The 14640-nt window shown below is 35.9% G+C and overlaps 1 protein-coding gene across 1 annotated transcript in view; it reads right to left on the bottom strand.

Annotated features, from left to right (window-relative positions):
- LOC113082681 (cytosolic carboxypeptidase 4-like) overlaps positions 1 to 14640 on the bottom strand; it is a 57483-nt gene that overhangs the window by 22813 nt on the left and 20030 nt on the right. The window contains exons 7-11 of the mRNA XM_026254224.1: positions 12446 to 12654; positions 11965 to 12133; positions 8839 to 8903; positions 7133 to 7249; positions 835 to 1220 (exon numbers count right to left, since the gene is read on the bottom strand). Of these exons, the coding sequence (XP_026110009.1) occupies positions 835 to 1220; positions 7133 to 7249; positions 8839 to 8903; positions 11965 to 12133; positions 12446 to 12654 (946 nt within the window). The remainder of the gene's footprint in view (positions 1 to 834; positions 1221 to 7132; positions 7250 to 8838; positions 8904 to 11964; positions 12134 to 12445; positions 12655 to 14640) is intronic.

Genomic DNA, 14640 nt, shown 5'->3' with positions numbered 1-14640 from the left:
CATCCACATGATCTGATTTAGAGGCAAATCAGCTTATAAATGAAGTCTAATATTTGTATTATTTCTTTCTGGCAATCTCAGCATGCAAATTTACCACAAGCAGCTAAAAGGTTGAAAACATGCTGGAATATGGAACATAGAATTTGCGACAAAAACTAAAACTAAAGACAAAAGCGAAAGCACAAATTAAGCCATCTTTAGCCATGTTCTGAAAGCGTCTTTTTGGAATCAAACAGTTTTCTATTGTTTTCTTGTAACAGTCTCTAATGGCACAGTTTTTATGAGCAACAAAACACTAGAGTAATTCTACCCAGATTTGTCTCTCAAAGCAAATGTCTTCTTAAATCTTTTAATATTGAATATTAAATGTGATCACGGGTAAACAGAGAGCTCCTTTATGTTTAATCACAATTGGTATTGCGATGCAGTCTCATAGCTGTTTAGAAGAATGCTGTGCAAATTTTATGCATTTGATAAATTGAATGCAACCTTGCAACAGAAAACTCTTTGTATATATGTTTTGTTATCTGTGACATGGGATAAATCAGGGAAGTGTTCTAATATCCCGGCGCAATTTTATCTGTGGTAACATGAATATTTTTTTTTTAACTTGGTAACATGATGCAATGTAATTTTCAATGGCGGAAAAAACACCAAAAATAAGTTTATAACATTATAAAAACACGTTTATTTTGATAATGATAATCATTTGTAAAAAAAAAAAAAAAAAAAAAAAAAAAAGGATCATTGTCGTTAGAACCTTAAATGTTAGACAATCCATCCACCCTGTTCCTTGAGAAGAACAAAACTGAAATGAAAGACTTGATTTCTCACCTTTGCACATGTGGTGGTCTTTTAGCCATGGGCTCTTGCTCTTGTGGGGGCAGGTGTCCCCAGAAGTCAGGGAAGGCTAGAATGGAGTATCCGGCTATAGACTTTGTATTGGCTGCAGTGGCGGCATAGAGACGTGGATCATGGTTGGGAATGCAGATCCCGTACTTCTCCAGAAGCCTGTCCACTATACTAGAGTGGCCTTTTCGGCCTTTCCTAGAGCAATTGAGATAATGCTTATTGAAGTCGCTCGTCTGGAGGTGGTGTTCATTTCTGTCGGAGGGCAGCTCGTAGCCTCTCTGGTCACTCGGTGTCTCGTCTTGCAAATCTCCCATCAGAGTGCTGTCATCGTCTGAGCTTTCATCGACCTCAGAGCTGGAGTCCAAATCCTAAAAGACATGATTGTTAGAGAGAAGCTGCAAAGCTAATGTTGATTTTCAGGGGGGAAAAAAATTCAGAGCATCCACAGATGTCAGCTCTCTACGCTTTCAGCCACATCAGCAACTTTCAAAATCAAAGGTGTAGGAGAAAAACGGCAAAAAAAAAAAAGGAGACAAAGATTACAGTAAACATCACCCACAAGATATCCTGTTTTCCCCCTGGCACCGTGAACCGCTCAGTGCTGCACTGCAGAATAACAACCCGAAATAAACTGTGTAGGAAATGAAAGCATTTTTTTAGAGACTATTGAGGGAGAAAAGCCAAAAAAGGATAAGGAATTGTTTTGAGGATGCAGCCCAAAGTGGTGCACATCACTTCCAGCTTTCTATTGACTTCAAAAGGGTGATACTGACAGCAAATAGGATCGGCCAATTACAGTCTTTGACAGGCATAAAATGAACTGTATCAAAATAGCCAAGGGTCCTGGCTGCTTTTAGAGGAACCAAATAACAATTTAAGCTCACGCCTCATGCATTTCCATAAATTTAGTGAGGAAAAAGACCCATGGTCCAATTCCCAGGCTCTTCCCAAAGGTGAAAAACGCGAATGTCCAAGAAACAAGATAGACATGATGTGCTGACTAGGGGAAATTCTGCACATATCGTGTTGATAAAAGCTTCCATCATCTGCGCTCACATCCCTATGGAAGATCTTAGTTTCTGAACGCCGTCCCATGTTTTCTCTGATCTTCGCCGCAGTGCACATAAACTGTACACCATCAAAGTGAATTTGTTAGATACAAAACTTTAGTACTGCACCCTATGCTATTGCTTTGCATTTCACTTTTTTCCCTTCTTCACACTCCTAAAAATATGTGTAAGCACAAAGACGCCACAACTTCCATGAATACCAATAGCAGGGGATGCATTAATATAAATGAACCTTTGCTGTATAAAAACGTCTCAGGCTGTATATTGGATCTCAGGGGGCTCGCTTTGTCATATTCGTTTTTCAAAACCACAAATAACACTTAAACAATGTAGCAGCACCGAGATGTTTCTTTCAAAGACTTATTTTAATCATGAACTTGATACAGACAAGTACAACGGCCCTTTTGATGAGCTCTGGGAGTGGGACTCGGGGAACGTGTGCTCGGTTGCTCCTACAAGTGGGTGAGAGGGAAAAAGAAGAGATTCAATTCGCAAAGGGAACGAACGGATCTGTTTGAGGTCAATTCAATTACCCAATCCACCAACCATTAAAAGCTACTCATGCCTGACGTTTTTGAAATCAGCACGAAAAATAATAGATAAATTAGCGCAATTGTGACACTTTTGGGAAAATGCACAGAATCTGATTTGAGTTGCCACATGCACTGTGAACAATTCTGGAAAGAGTACTTAAACTACAGTCAAGCTATTCTTATAAAAAGATATTTTAAAAGTATTTACACGGAAGCTATTGCATTGATTTAGTGGATTTTAATTCTCAATTACGATGTAATTACACATTTTGTATTATGTTTTTTACAACAGTTCTTTTTGGTCATCAAATCTGAATAGCCAGGAACCTTTTTCCAGGCATGCGATGTTCTAGTGATAACAGCACTTCACCCATTTCACCATTTGCATTACTCTACTTGTGGTTTTTCAAACAGCGAGTGTAATGGCAGATGCCCAAATTTTCAAATAATACTGTTTTTGTGCACAGAATGTCGAGAATGTACTTATTTAGACTTCAAATATGTGGTCTGTTAATAAAGAGAACGTCTATTTGAAAATTAGTTTCACCATTTTTGTAGAGGTGAGCTCAAGGGCATCTGTGGCCATTCAGAACTCATGAACCCTCCGATCACAGCCTTAAGGCTTAAAGGTGGGGTAAGCGATTTCTGGTAGACAATGTTGACTTTTGTTTCTACCCCAAAAGGGTCTTGGCCCCTGTTTTGATAGCTCTGCCCCACACATACGTACACAACCCAGGCAACGATTAGTTTTGTGAAACAAAGCAAAACCAATGTTACACCATGTCTACACCAGACGCAAGTGGCGTGACATGACAAAATACTCTAGAACTTGTTATAATCAGTGATGCAGTCTACACCATAGATATATATACGTATCTATGGATTATATATACATATATAGCACGACAACAAATCCCTGACAGAAAACTGCTGCGTTCCATTTATGACATATTGACACAAATGTCAAAAGATTTTCAACAGTTGATTTGTCGCACCCAGTGTAGACAGACTTTAGCTGTTGTGGCCATGGTGTTAGTTACCTATTGAGAAGAAACAAAGCAAACTCCATGCCCGATCGCTTTCGCAATTGGAAACTAAACGAAATGGTCAATTACACTACACAGAGGCCTTGACTAAGGAACTGTGGCGGGAACAAAACAAAAAGACTCATAATCATATTGAGTCTTGGGCTTAGTCAGCGGAGGAACTAGGATGTTGGTGTCATGGTGAATGAAATGCACATCTAATTTTCAACTCCTGGCTGTCCTGTACAGTATCACACAAAGCGTTGGAGATCAAAGGGAAACATGTTATCCCGAGGCGAGTCCTCAGGGGAAGGGACCCTTCTGTTCCTCCCTCTGAGAGCGCAAGCACCGTGCCAATCTCGCTTTCTCAGGCTTCTGTTTCACAACTCAACCCTTTATCTAGCCTGAAATATTTTTGACAGCTCTGCAGTTTTACCTATGTTCTCTTCTTCTGAATCCTAGCATGACACGATGAATTGAAACCATTTAATTATGGCCTTTGTTTTGGCCCGAATTACAGGTGCAGCATCGTAGTCATGCAAGATTAATAGTAGGGAACTGATTGGCATGAATGTCCTGCTGTAAATTCTTCTCATCTTGGTATTTTACACAGCATGCATAATGCAGCAATGTGATTACAACCCCTGCATCCAATCCAGTCACAGCGTCTCAAGATCACAGTGGTATTTAATGATAATGGGAGAAATACATCAAAGACACGTTCAGAGAAGGGGGCTATGGACAGTATGGTTTGATTGATTAAGCTGAGACCAAAAGAAAACAATATAAAATCGCATAATGAACATTCAGATTCATGCATATTAGAATCAATTACAGGTTTTCAAATTTGGTTGTTCAACACTAGGGTTAGCAATCACTAAAAATAAAAATTTATGAAATAAAACAAAAAAGTATTGTCCTGAAACCACAAAAAATATCATGTATAATGATTGATGTATATTCAAATATCTAAACGAGCTGTAGTATTAAACAAAATTAATTGTGCATATCAATTGGACAAATACATCAAATTCAATTTTGGGTGAACCATTCCTAATAACCTGTCATTATGAGGAAGAATCATGTGTTTCCAGGAATTGCTTGGCCTTTATGTCTAGAATTTGCAAACATAATTGATTTTAAAAATGTTAAATTGAAATGAAAAAGTGAATTAGTAGCTCGTCATTTCTTTTGGAGACCTGAATTATAACATCAATACGTGAAGGAGGAAATGAACCAAAGAAAAGACGCTTTTTAACAGCAGTAGTACATCATGCTATATGATTTAAATTACAATAGTGGCAGCGTCTGAATAAGGAGGGAGTTGAACGTTGATGAACCGGAGGTGTGTTGACATTTCTATTAGTTTGAACTCATCCGCATGCTAAAAGCAGCCACGCAGGGATTTGTGCAAGACAGCCGCAGGCGTGTAATTGTGCTGCGAGTGGAGCCGTCAATCAAGACCATAGCAGTGGCTCGTGATGGGAGGGGTGGTGACACATTTAAAATGAAGAGTCACACTGAACATATTATGGAACTTGAAATGTCATCATTCATTTCTGTCAATGGCCCTACGGTCGGCTGACCCGCAGCAGGGTTAATACCAGAAGGGTAAAATCTCCAGATATTCTGAAACAACCTTTTAAAATAGTTTGATATTGTTTTATCATTTTTCATACATTGATTTAGGATTTAAGTTCAAAAACTCCAAAAGGCGAAATTAAGACAAACTATATAAAAAAAAATATTAAAATAAAATAAATCTAAAAAGAAACATTTTCAATGTATTTAGAATTTTTTTTACACAATTCCAAGATCACTATAATGCGTTTCCATAATTTTATGTAAATGTAGAATGACCTTAAAAAAAAACAATCTCTATCTATCTATCGATCTAAAAACGTATAAAACTTATATAAAACCTAAGCATAAATGAGAATCTAAATTCCCAAATATAATATAATATAAAATAATATACGCATGTAATGAGAATTTAAACTGTTAAGCCCTGGCCTATACCAAACTGTAATAATAATTAATTAATAAATACATAAATACATAAATAAATAAATACATAAATAATATATATATATTTATTTTATTTTTTATTGTCAATATTTTGTTGAATGTTTGAAAACAATGTAAATATGAACACACATTTTTTTCTTTGATTAATAAGTGAAAAGATAACACATAATTATTGCGATCTCTGAGAGATCAGATGAATCATTTCCAGTGGATATTCTGCCAACAAGATGTTCCTCATTCTTCCCCAGAATTCTTCAGGTCAGCAAAAACCGGAACAAGATCACTCTATTAATATGAAGAGTGATGCATACATGCCGCCATTGTAAGGAGCCAAAGCACTAGTGTCAGATTTTTTTAAAGCATAATGAGGTAATTTTCAGAAGAAGCCGTGTCCCTGTTGTGCTCTTAAGTTGTATAGTGGTGCAATAGCAGTAGGTATTACAGCACACACTGTTCCCATCAAAATCTCTTACTGCTTCCACACAAGGTCCATATTCACCCCAAGTGCACTTAGAGACACTTCATATAAACTTTATCCTGGGTGTCTGCCATTAAGAGCAGTACACTTGTAACTTTCACGCCTGGCTGCAACAACTAAACCCCAGAGATGCTGACGGTCTCAAAAAAACCCTCTTTGAAATATTTCTCCAGAGCAGATTAAAGTCAACATGAAATCAAAATTCACCCCATTTACATTCTTAATGCATGGTCTTATTGTGCATGAATTATCAGCTATGCTGTTTTAAAGAAAAACCAATAGCATTTCATGTTGACATCATCTTCTTGAAGTTATGCATTAAAAGAATAATGCGGGTTTATGTCAATATAAATCGACTTTATTCATAACAGTGTTCATTATCACCACAAATTAATTTCCACATGCCCTTCTCTTTTGTGTATATATATATATATATATATATATATATATATATATATATATATATATATATATATATATATATATATACACACACACACACACACATATATATATATATGAATCAGAAAGAGTTTTATTGGCAAGTATGCTTGCGCGTACAAGGAATTTGTTTAAGCTTCCAGTAGACAGAGACAACAAGACAAAAAAAATCCCTTGCAAATAAGTGTATAAACAAATTGTGCTATAAATGATAATGGAATAGGATTAAGATGAAAAAAAATGGATAAAAAATAAATATATATTTATTTATTTATTGGTAAACCATAGTGAGGCACTTACAATATGCATCTGAAGTTTAATAAAATAAACCATTAATTCATTTTTTAATTAATATGCATTTGATTTAGTTGCTTTCCTAATCACTTCCTAAGGTTTTCAATGTAAAGTTATACAAAATTTGATCTTCATTGCCATAACTGCATAACCTCTAAAATAGCTGTACAATTCAAATGCACAAGTTATGACAGAAACTGAATTCATTTTAGAATGCATTAATTGTTCTCTTGTACTTCACTTGTAAGAGCCTCATTGTAACTTCCATTTTTTTTTTTTTTTTAAGAAAACGAGGAAAATTTGTCACAAACGCTATCATTGGAACCTAAATGGAAATCTGTAACTTCTGTTGATGTAAGAATGGAGATGCAATGCTGTGTTTTGCCTGCTACAGAAGGCAAAGACATTCACCTGGAAGTCATGGTGCAGCTCAGGGCAGAGGCGCACATATTGGCCCAGCTGCTCTAGGGGCCGGTCGGGCTCTGGTCGGGGACGCAGCTTGTTCACGTCTGTTTCCAGGTCATCCTCCTGCCATGGAGAAACATAGAGCTATATAACACTGTTCACTCTACAGACTGCAACCTATATATCTTCCCATCACTGCATGTGCGGACCAGAGGCCATGTGACCAGCTCCAGCCAATAGAATGCAGCAGGCTCTGACCTTTACTCTTTCTTTGTTTATGGCGAGTGGGCCAAGCAGCGGACAAACAGCAATTACACACCTTATTTGCCAGGTGAGGCACATGTAAGCGGTCACCCCTCCAGCTGTGTTGTAAATGTCACTCTTACACATACATAGGAACAAAACAATTTGTGCGGTTCTATTCTGTGCAACTAGGAAACAGAAATCAGGTAGCGTCCCTATTAAGCCAGCCAAAAAAAAAAAAAAAAAAAAAAAAAAAACACAACACGTTTTCCATGGTTTTTAGAGACATCTGAATAACTTTCCAATAAAGTACTCATTTAACATGTTTTTGACATAAAAAACAAAAACAAAGAGTAAATTAAATTATTTTTAAATTGCAAGTGTCCATTTAAGCCTAGCTATTTTATAAATATGGCAATAAAACATTATTAAACATACTTTACATACTATATATATAAAAATGTTGTGTATTCATTGTTTTTGTTTTTTTTTGCTCAAGAAAATAAAACAAATGTATATTTATATGTATATTTACTGACAAAAGTTATTTAAAAAGTGTGTGTGCGTGTGTGTGTTTGCGTGTGTATTGTTTCTTCTGCAGATTCCCATTAAAATTAGTCTTTCAAATACAAAAAAATTGTTTTTTAAGAGACCAAGATTTTAAAAATACTTGATTACTTCTGTTAAATTAAAATAAATAAAAAGTATTCTGTAAAAAAATAAATAATAATAATTCAAAGGTTATTAAAAAAATTGTGTATTCAGTCTTTTTTTTGGCCCAAGAAAAGGTAAACTAATTTAAAGATTATTAAAAAATTGTGTGTGTGAGTTCATCCATCTATCTATCTATCTATCTATCTATCTATCTATCTTTTTTTTCCAAAGTTAGCATTTTTTAAGGGCATTCCACAAAGTTTCCCAAATGACTGTCCAATACAATTTCAAAATGGCATAAAATACCAAGAAAAAAAAAACATTATAATGTATTTTATATATTATTTTTGAGATTAAAAATGTGTTATCAGTAACCAAATTAAGCCTATTTTATCATCTGATACTAGTGAAGTAGCATCTCTTGAGGACTGTCAAATCAAATCAATACAGTAGTTGTAAAATGTAAAAGTCACGCATTTGCACTACAGAGTATCTGAAGAGGGCCGAAGAGGAAAGCAGCGCTTTGGTTTGGTGTTGGCGTCTCAGCAGAAAAGGGATTGTGAAGTCATTGATTTATGGCTGAATCAGGGGACCTATTATTGGAGTTATGTGAGAACAGGAAGTTGCTTGTGTCAGTCTCTTGTCACACGCAGAACCCGCTCTTCAATCACATTTTAGGAGGGAGAATGAATCAGTGGAATTTACGCTCACATCGTCTGCTCTGTCAAAATTACGACACAGGATCGTGATGCGTGCATGCATGTGTTGAAGGTGCCGCTCACGTCTTCCTCCAGAAGACATCTCAAAACACTCACGTAGTCCCTGTTGTCTGGCTCCTCGTTCTCCTCGTCTTCCTCACTGTCATCTTCTAAACTGCCATCTTTCAATAAGGAAGAAAGACAGATAAACAACATATAAGACTAAGACATAAATGTCAAGATGAACAAAATATGGCAGTCTGTCTATCTATACATCCATCCATTCTAGATAAAATAAAAATGTATAAAGTATAATTCAGCTAAAACATATTTCCCCTCAAAATCTATTAATTCAACTGAAAAATAAGAAAACTATAAAAAAAATGCTCATTATATGTTTATGTCCAATTTAGATAAATTACTAAATAATAGTGTTATTTAATTAAATACATTCATCTTTTTTATCAATAATTATATTTTATACGGTTTATATATTATACAATTAGTATTAAATCAGTATATCATATAGTATCTGTATAGCAGTATATATTATATCAGTATACATTATATCAGTATATTTTATACATACATATATTATTATATACTGTATATAGCAAATACAAATAATAATTATTGATATATTGTATACATTTATACATTGATATATAAATATATACATTATATATCAATAATAATAATAATAATTATTATTATTAAAACACACCATTGATTCTTTAATTGAATATTCATTTGTAGAGATAAACTGAAACTGAAATAAATGTAGTCAGACCCTCTGCTGAATACGCTTCACAGACTTTCATCTGATATGATGACTGCAGATCAAAACAGAACACTAAAAGCACTATCATTTTACAACTATGTCTGCTAAACCAAATGACTGGTTATATAAAAAAAATGTTTATAAAAAAATGGCGTTCAAGGTATCTGATTTGGCGTGAAAGCAGAGTAAATTAACCATGTGATAAACGGTGACAAGTCATATATTTTAGTGTGAGGTTGTGAAGTAATACAACCCAGTTAATGAGCACTAATAATGTTAATGGCAGCATTGCTAACATGTCAAAACCACGTTTAAGTTTTACAAGGTAATTTGCTGTTAAAAGAAGCCAATTCATTTTTAAAAAGCTATAGTCTTAGTTGGTTCAGCTGGCCTCGAAGTGCTTTAACACCCTCGAAAACCATCGAAACAGGCTAGCCTGATCAGCATAGTGGCCAGCAAGACCAGCAAACCGCCATAGACTGGTTTAAGATGGGTTTTTTTTTTTTATTATTGTTTTTTTTTACCGGGTTTGTATATATAACAGAGAGATGATACTAAACCACCGCTGTAATATCTTACAATCCCTGAGGGTGTTTTCCTGTGATTTTCACAGCTTAAAACTAATAAGATAGTCGAACTGAAGTGACAAGGAAGTGCTAAAGGTAAAGTCCTCTCGAATCTGGGCGTCTTGAAGATTAACATCATCTTATCGGTCTGGCCAGACTTAACAGCAAATAGGCTCAGTGTTACTGAGCACTCGCACCACACACAGCTTTCCATTTAGAAGCATCTGACGTCAGTAAAGAAGCTAATGTTAGCGGTTAGCATGTTAGCAACCGTGCTAAAAACCTGCAGAAAGTCCTTCATTAGTAAGCAGGGTGGGATGCAGGAAACACGTATCATTCCGCCAGGTATAACGAGTCAACCACACAACAATTTTTTTTTAATGATAAACAGATAATCATTGCGTTCGGTCTGATATCGGCCTTCCCAGCTCTCTGGCTTCCTTGCTCGAGATAAAAGCAGTGGGAAACTCATTAGTGAGAACATCCCAGCAGGAAAACTCCCGCGTGGTGTCTGGATTCTACAAGTTATTGTGTGAAAAGTGTGTGTACATCAACAACAATAATCTGCACTCTTGGGCTTTGGTGTATTAGCGAAGCACATGTGGTAAGTTCAAACAGACGTGCACGCTAACACGCTTCACAATGCGCTATTGAGTCGAGCAGCCACGATGGGCAGGGTTGCCTGGGCAACCACCTCAGAGCTCCCTGCAAAACAAGTGAATATAGACTATTGTGGGTCAGCGAAGAGCAATCTGCTCCTCTCTGGCCAAGCATGTCTTCGCTTTTTGTTTTCCTTTGCTCTGTTTACTGCTGCACAGGTTCTGACCTTGTTTAAAGAGTGCATTTGCATTTGATGACCTAGTCGAAAAGAAACACGTCTGCTAAAAGAGGGTTGCACGGTAGTTAATTTATGCGCAATACTGCTGTACAGCATAACATGACGCATTCAAATCAAAATGGCCTCTGAATCTGGTTTTAAAACAAGGGATTTCTCACATTGCCTGCTTTCACAAGGACTGGTGTTGACATTTGCTTCACAGCACAGGTCTGAACAATCACAGTTTTAGGGAGTTTGCATGGCTATAAAATGAATTAAGCAAGGTGCATTTCAGGAATACAATTTTAGAAATTATAATATTTATTTTTATTATTATATATTATATACAATACTGATTTATGGTGTTTATATTTAATAGCATTTAACATCCTATGTAATAAAATGTGACATATTGATGCAAATTGTCCGTGTTCTTTTTTTTTTTTTTCTCAAGAATGATTTTTGACCCGATTCTACTCATATTCAGGTATGACTGATTTTCTGGAATGTAGAGTAATATATAGAAAAATTGTTTCCGGACAGGGAAAATTTATTTGCTCAGTAGCTGTAAAGTGTCAACATTTTTAATTAGATGTTGATCTAGACATGGTCATGTGTCCAGTGAATTATAATCAACCTTTTGTTTTTATCCAGTCTTATATGTTTGTTTATAATTGTATTAATTCATGAAAAGCAATTTGATGCTCGGAGGGAAGCAATGAGTGGTCTGGATATAAACACTCTGAACTGATCCAACTCACGTACTCTACATTACACTATTCTTGCTATCGAAGTCTAATAGAGGAAAATTGGAATAAATTGTGTTGACATTGAAAGAATTTTCTAGAGTCATTAAATGCCCAGCGCCTATTTGATAACAACGGCAAATTTGGCCTGGCCGATAAGGACTTTGACAGGCACTAATAGCCAGAGGCAGTGTGTAAAGGCTAAATATCTCTAGTGGGACAGACTCTGTGTCCCTTACGGACACACTGTGAGAGGAGAATAATAGTAACTGTTGGGTGTTTGGCAGTGTAATAAAGAACCTTGCTTAAAAACCTAGGGAACATAAACCTTACCGTAAAGTCCTAAATCAGCATCCCAGTCATCGACAGGCCTCCCAGGAATAGAAAAGCTGAAGACGCTCTTATCTGAGGTCAGTGGAAGAGGGACTTTGGGATTGCACTTTCTCATCAGCTGGATCGCGGGTTCCACCAGAGATTCGAGGCCTTTCATGGCCAAACAGGTCTTCAGATGAAATGAAACCGGTTAGAAACACTTCAAGGCGCTACATGGGATTTCCAAGTGACATTTCCTCTGGGCAAAAAATGCATCAGAAGCTAAAATTAGCTTTTTTTCGGCACATTAGCAGACAGTTAGAGCATCTGGTAATGACTGGGCCCGGTTTACTTAGCAAGGCTGATAAAAAAATCAATGTGATTCAAAAGGGGAAATGATAAAAGCATTAGGAATAGAGAAATGTAAGTACAGAAGGTAGCAAAAATACCAGGATAGGGGATAACAATAACTTTGGGACCACATAGTAGACTGAAATATCACCTGAGTGGTCTGGAAGAGAAGACTAATGCCACCTTCGGCGACCAGGGCGTCTCTGCCCACAGGTGAGTTGGTGGCACGTTGCAGACAATGAAGTAGGGCTCTACGGATAGGAATGTTCTTAAGGTTGACGTCATTGTTGTGCCAGTCTTCGTACAGCTTCAAAAGATCCGCGATGTAGCCTTTCGCAACAGCAGTCCGACAGTTGACCTCTTTAGAAGAACATAAAGAGAACATTCAGTATTTTTATAATACAGTATAATACAGTCTGCATGAAACATTTAAAGATTCTCTCTAAAGAAGTAAAAATGCGGACACATTTAGCATTTATTTGCAAGTTTTAGGAAATCCAGAATTTTTTAATAAGAAATTTAATTTTGCTTTTTGTTTTTTACGTGAGGCCAAAACAGTTTGCCAAACAAAGATAAATTCATAAGGTAAGGTTACATTAGCCAGAGTTAATATTACTGAAAAACAGCTGACTTGATATTCACAGCAAGTATATATCAATTAAAATGTTTGTAAAATAAAAACTTCTGGCAAACAGTGTTTGAAAAAGCTATAAGGTATTTTAAAGCTAAATGCTAATAATAATGACAGTAGTTAGCTATACTACAAACTCTTAAACCTACAACTAAATGTTTTGCTATTAAAAGACAAAATAATGCACGCAGACCTTTGGGAATCGGTGAATCCTTTGTTTGAAATCAGAATCACTAAATTAAACCATCAAAACTAAAATAATCAGTGTTACAAAATCAAAAAATTAATTACTAGAACATGAGTTAGCAGCATGTTTAGATGTACTACACCAGTACTTGATGGAAAATTTATTTACAGAAATTAAGATGTTCAGTCTGACAGGCTAAAATGTTTTGTTAGTATATGCTTACCAAACAACCAGAGCTTACCGAGCTAAGGGCTAATCATAGCAAGCTACACTAGAAAATGCTAACAGCTAAAGCTATACATGTTTGCTTTAAAAACAAACAAGAAGACAAACTCTGAATCAAAATGAATCATTTCTGTTTGAATCATCTGAACAAATTGATTCACTACCTACCCTGGTAGCACACGTACAACTCAGATGCATCTATTTGACATTTGCATTTACATCTGCAATATGTCTATAGGACGTTTCCTTTTAGATGTCAAATAGATGTCTTTAAGATGTTTATGATTTACTGTAGAATGTATGTAAAATTGACATCTGAAAGACATCTGTCAGACGTTTGTAGACAGCAGATGCTTTCCAGATCAAGAAATCTTTAACAGACATCTTGCAGACGTATGTGTGGTACAGTATGCGCAGAAAGACAGTTTAGCAGCATATTTATCTTGTGCTACACTTTTGTTGGCAAAAACTCCCTGTTGAAAAAAAAAGGATATTTTGGTAAGGTATGTTTCGATGCAGGGATGCTGGGTTTGGCTGGTACTTTGCTGGTTTGTGCTGTACTGGCAAAGGACCAGCATAAACCAGCAAAAAGGACCAGCATAAACCAGCATCAAAACATACCTTACCAGCATATGCAGTTTTTTTTTTTTTTTTTTAGCTGGGCTATGCTAACAGTAATAGTAACATTAAAGAAATTACGCAACTTTTGTTCATTATGACGAGTCTAGGCAGAGGAAAAAAATTACTAAACAAATAAAAAACCTTGCTCATGCGCAATATCATTATTATTTGTCTGGGTCTTAATGTACCAAAAAAGATGCATATCATTCATCATTATCATTCCTTCCAAGTCCAGAAGGCTCCTGAATAATTAAAGAGGCTGACATCAAAGAGGCTGACATCCATTTAACAAAGAACACCATGTTCATTTGAATACACGCCAGATTTGTTTTTGGTAGAAAAAAAAAAAAAAAGCATGTTTTGCTAGCTAGCATGTTAGAAACAGGCTAATATTTATTGGAAGCATCTCTATGTATCATTCATATTCAAACTGACCTCTCTTTCGCTCTCAGTTTCTCATGTCACGCTCTGTTGTGCTGTTATTAATAAAATGTAATAAGAACATACATCATTCGGGCACTAAAGAGCCACATCAACAGAATGCAGTAACACTGGGATGATGGAGAGGGAACAAAAAAGCATGTGACTCTGTCTGTCAGAGCAAAAAGATTTCTTAGTATGGCGCAAAAGGTTAAATGAGATCAAAAACAAGATGGCGGAGAAAGATCCACTCTGCAAAGAC

This window comes from Carassius auratus, unplaced genomic scaffold (assembly GCF_003368295.1).
Source record: "Carassius auratus strain Wakin unplaced genomic scaffold, ASM336829v1 scaf_tig00036691, whole genome shotgun sequence".
Lineage (NCBI taxonomy): Eukaryota > Metazoa > Chordata > Actinopteri > Cypriniformes > Cyprinidae > Carassius > Carassius auratus.
This window is presented reverse-complemented; position numbering and strand designations above follow the sequence as displayed.